Raw genomic sequence first — 4973 nt, forward strand, 5'->3', positions numbered from 1 at the left:
GAATAATTAGCATAAATGGCATCAGACAAATCTACTGCAAAAGACCTCTTTTAAATGTCAAAAAGCATAGATGTCACATTGAGAACTAAGCTAATTTGACCCAAGCCATGGTATTTTCAGTAATCTCATATGCATTCAAAAGCTGGACAATAAATAAAGAAGGCCAGAAAAGAATTGATGATTCAGATTTTGGTGCTGCCAGCAGAAAGAACAAATCTGTCTTGGAAGAAGTATAGCCAAACTGTTACTTTGAAAGCAGGATAGTGAAATTTTGTCCTGCCAACATTGGACATGTTACTAGGAGGTACAAGTCATTGGAAACGGACAGCTGTCTTGATAGCCTGAAGGTGGTAGTGGTGTTTTGTGCCGTAGAGTCGGTTCCTACTCACAGCGACCCTGTATAAGTTTTCTGAGGCTGTAAATCTTTACACGAGCAGAAAGCCTCATCTTTCTCCCATGGATCAGGTGGTAGATTTGAACTACTGACCTTGTGGTTAGCAGCCCAACTCGTAATCCACTCAACAATTATAAGGATGGTACAGGACCTGGCCAGTGTCCATTTTTGTTGTCCATGGGGTTGCTATGAGTTGGAATCAACTCAAATGGCACCTAACAACAACAATAAAATAAGTGGCAGGGCTAGGGTTCTGGACTATCTGTGCTAAGAAACTGATTGGACAAAATTAGGCTCTAAGCCATTCTACAAAACTGCTAACCTGGGTTCCTATACTCCAGGATTCATTACTTCTCTACTCAGAGAGCTCAAACCCTTTTAGACCAATGGTTCCTACTGTGAAGAATTAAGAGCATATTTTGAGCCGTCCCAAAGAAACTAGATTCCTGGTATGGTGCTGCAAGGTAATGCACTAGACCACAAAGTCAGTTTGACTGCAAGGTTGGCAGCTCAAATTCACCAGCTGCTCCTCGGAAACCCTATACGAGGTCGCTATGAGTTGGAACCAACTTGATGGCACTTATCAACAACAGCAAGTGCTTCCATAACAGTCCTTCCCACTCCTGCACTCCCATGTCCACATTGGTTCTCCTGGATGGTCCCTTTGGGGCTTGTATGACTTCACAGTAGATGAAAGAATAAACTCTTAGAGCAAAGCACCTAATTGAGATATACCAAAATGCTGGCTCCCTTAGAATCTCTGAAGCACACGCTGGATCTGAGACTTGAGGTCCTGGATGGTTTTCAATGAGTAGAATATGCCATAGCTTTACATATCATTTTCATAGTCCACATCTGTAACAGGTGCTTTCTTCAGCTTAGAATAGATGGAGACCTGAAAGCAAAGTTTCAAAGATGGACTAGAGCAGAGGAGACAATACAGCATACCTCGCACTGGCTCTCTTCTCCATTAGCCTGGATGCATTCTACCGTGGCACACCACACAGCACATAAATTAGAGCCTGCTTGAAGACAGCATTCTCAAAGACTCTGCATCGTGCTGGTGAGTCACAGAGGTGCTCCTAGTGAGTTGCACACTAACCCAAACATGCAAGGCCTTCCTTTGTTCTTATGGGTTATTTATTATCAGGCAGAGGTCCAGGGTTGTAATTTATTAAGGGATGTCAGAAATTTGTATACTTAAACTAAATTTAGTCTATCACTGGCGTTTACCAAGGACTCGAATTCTGTCTTATGGATTGAATTGTGTCCCATTAAAATACGTATTGCAATTCTAACCCCTATACCAGTGGATGTAATTCAAAGTAGGATTCTATTTGAAAATAAGGTTTCATTTGTTATGATAATGAGGCATATCAGTGTAAAATATGCCCTAAACCTAATCATTTCTGAGTTACAAAAAGAGCAGATAAAATATAAATAAGGAAGATGTCACCCATTACAAGTATGATTTTCTTACTATCACCAAGGAATTGCGGAATGCTGGGGCTATAGAGGCTGAGACAAAGATCTTCCTCCAAAGCCAAAAGAGAGAGAGATCTTTCCCAGATACATGATGCCCTGAATTCAGATTCCTAGCCTCCTGAACTAGAATTTCTGTTATTTAAAGTCATTCGCTTGTGGTATTTCTATTACAACAACGCTAGGAAACTAAGTCATGTCCTGAGACGACATCTAGTTGTCACACTACACTAGACAAAATTACAAAGCACCTATTGTCTTTGCACACATGAACAGAATTGGAATTTTGCTATTTTCGAAACTAATTTTGTAATATCAGTGATGTCGTGAGTTGTTCAAGGTTTTCAAACCATTGATTTTTAATGATATTAATCAGTATAGTTGTGTTCACCATTAATTTTGTTTGCTATGGATTGTTTGACACAGTGTTTTGTATGTGGTTCAACAGTATTTTGCGATACATGTTTTCTAGTAAATAGGCTTTTGAGACTAGGTATGCACTATGGTTCAACTACAAATCATTCATATGCCTATTGCTAAATGTCCATTTTGACCTCCAAAATGTTCCTTCTACAGTGACAATTTATTATTATAACTAATATTTTTACTCCCATTGTGTGGGGAAATAAGGGAAGTGGTAGATTATGAAATATTTGGCTTTTCCCAAGTAACTATCATTATAAAAGTTTGAAAACCAGTGTCCAGAGGAAAGAGAGCATGACTTTAACTCACCTTATCCTCAGTAAGCATCCTTGGGGGTTCTAGAATGGAGAAAAATATAAGTACAATGGGGATAAGATTCTTAGAATTCAATAGTGAATAATTGTTATCATGACTAATTGCAATTGTCACAACTGTAAAGGTAGAAGTTTTGTAACAAAAGGGGGAATAGTTCATCTTACAGTTCAGAAACAGAGGACCCTAGGACCATCAAGGGAGAAGCGCACACACAGAATGCGGGACCCTATCCAGAGAAGCAGTGACACCAGAAATGGAGACAGAGATGGGGACATGGAGAGAGGGAGCAGCTGAGGACTCTAGACTCATGGAAAGAGAAAGGCTGTGTGCTGGTGGCCAGGAGGCAGGCCTGTGCAATGTGGCCTTTGATTATTTAAATTATTATATATTCCTGAGTGTTTTTGTGTACACCTCCCCCCAAAAAAAAGAAAAAGAGAAAAACAGAGGGAGTAAAAGCAAATACTGTTGAATGATGATGCACGGAGGAGACTGTAATCATTGCTATGAAACGTGAGCATAAAATCCATGTAAACTATCACTCAATTCACAATAAAAACTTAAAAAAAAAAAAAATATATATATATACACACATATAAGTACAGTTGTTGTTGCTAAGTGCTGTCAAGTCAGTTCTGACTCATAGCAACTCTCTATAGTGTTTCCGAGGAGCAGCTAGTGAGTTTTGAACTGGCAACCTTGCAGTTCAAAATGATCTTGTGGCCCAGTGTTTATCCTACAGGACTACACCAGGATTCCATAAGTACAGTAAGACTCCACTTATATTTAAAGTCTTTGTCTAAAGCAGAATTAATATAGGCTTCTTCCTCTCCCATCTGTTTCCCATGGATTGATTTCCATTAATATTTTCTGTCTTACTTTTCTACCCATTACAAATATGATTTTCTTACTATGCAGAGGAATATGGGAAGTCTGGGAGTGGGGAGTAATTAAATCCTTCTAGATATAGTTGTGGCACTGTGGGTTAATGCTCCAGACTGCAGAGCCATTTGAACTACAAAGTCAGCAGTTCAAGCTCACCAGCTGCTCCTTGGAAACCCTATACATGGTCACCATGGGTCAGAACTGACTCAATGGCACTTAACAACAACAACAGATATAGGAGGAATCTTCATGCCATTCACATTTGTTGAGCCCACCATGTATAGTATGGGCAGCAGCAAAATAATTAGGCAGTTGAGATGGGTTAGGCAGGGAAGACCGGCAGAAGCCAGCATCTCAGATGCTACCATACATCTGGGGAGTGAGATGTTACATAGACTAAATTAGCATTAGCACTGGAATCAACTAGAGGCAGTTTCCAGAACAAAGGTTAGTTTTCAAATAGGAACTGTAAAGCTCATGTTGTTAAGTGCAGTCAAGTTAATTCTGACACATAGCCACCCTGCACAGGGTTTCCTAGGAGCAACTAGTGGCTTTGAACCACTGACCTTGTGGTTCAAAGTCCAGTGCTAATCCTACAGTGCCACACCAAGAGTCTGCAATGCTCATAGTCAGCTCCAAAAGCAGAAGCAGTAGTTCTGCTATGCACAACCGTTGATTCTTCAATGTTTCTATGATAGACAAAGTTAGACACAAATTTACTCCCCATGTCTCACCTGCTGTTGATTTCTGTTCCTGCTGGGTAGAGTACACCAGTGAATAAACATCATCCCCACTTACAACATTCACTGAAAGAGAAAACGTAGACATCATGACACAGCCCCTTCTTGCCATTCAACTTACTCCATACCTATCCACCTTCACAGCTATGGAGACAGAAGACTCATTTATTTGCAAAGGTGGCTGGGGCACAACAGGGTTGGGTTATGCTAGCAGACACCAATCCAGGACACTTTCTCTAACTTGCTCTACATATTTTGGCCCAGGTCATTGAGGAAACCTCACCATTTTCATACATAGAATGTGGAGGCACTGAGGTCGATGAGTTGAGATACATAGCTTCTTGAGGTAGAGGACTAGGAGGGCTCCTGCAAACAGAAACACATGCTTTTATTTGGGATAGTGAATGAAGAGCTAAAGGAGAGAACCCTACTAGAAAGTGTCTTGGAGCATTAAAGCTTGGGAAAATTGGCATCTGGATGGCACAGCTATAGAGGACAAGTCACCATCTTATGCATGGACTGAGTAGACTATTGCAGAGTAAACTCATTGTTGTTCATTGTCGAGTCAGCTCTCGCTCATGGTTACCTTACATATAACAGAAGGAAAGGTTGCCCAGTCCTGCACCATGTGCTGATATGTTTGAGTCCATTTTTGTATCTATTGTATCAATCCACCTCACTGAGGGTCTGTTGCAGACTGTGTAAGACTAGTCAGAGGTTCGAGGCCCTCTAGGGCC

The 4973-nt window shown here is 40.7% G+C and overlaps 1 protein-coding gene across 1 annotated transcript in view; it reads right to left on the bottom strand.

Annotated features, from left to right (window-relative positions):
- Positions 1-1223: 1223 nt before the first annotated feature.
- Positions 1224-4973, bottom strand: part of FCRL1 (Fc receptor-like 1) — a 24113-nt gene continuing 20363 nt past the window's right edge. Inside the window, exons 8-10 of the mRNA XM_006861741.1 lie at positions 4520-4602; positions 4094-4302; positions 1224-1289 (exon numbers count right to left, since the gene is read on the bottom strand). Of these exons, the coding sequence (XP_006861803.1) occupies positions 1224-1289; positions 4094-4302; positions 4520-4602 (358 nt within the window). The remainder of the gene's footprint in view (positions 1290-4093; positions 4303-4519; positions 4603-4973) is intronic.

Source organism: Chrysochloris asiatica, unplaced genomic scaffold, assembly GCF_000296735.1.
Source record: "Chrysochloris asiatica unplaced genomic scaffold, ChrAsi1.0 scaffold00042, whole genome shotgun sequence".
Taxonomy (NCBI): domain Eukaryota; kingdom Metazoa; phylum Chordata; class Mammalia; order Afrosoricida; family Chrysochloridae; genus Chrysochloris; species Chrysochloris asiatica.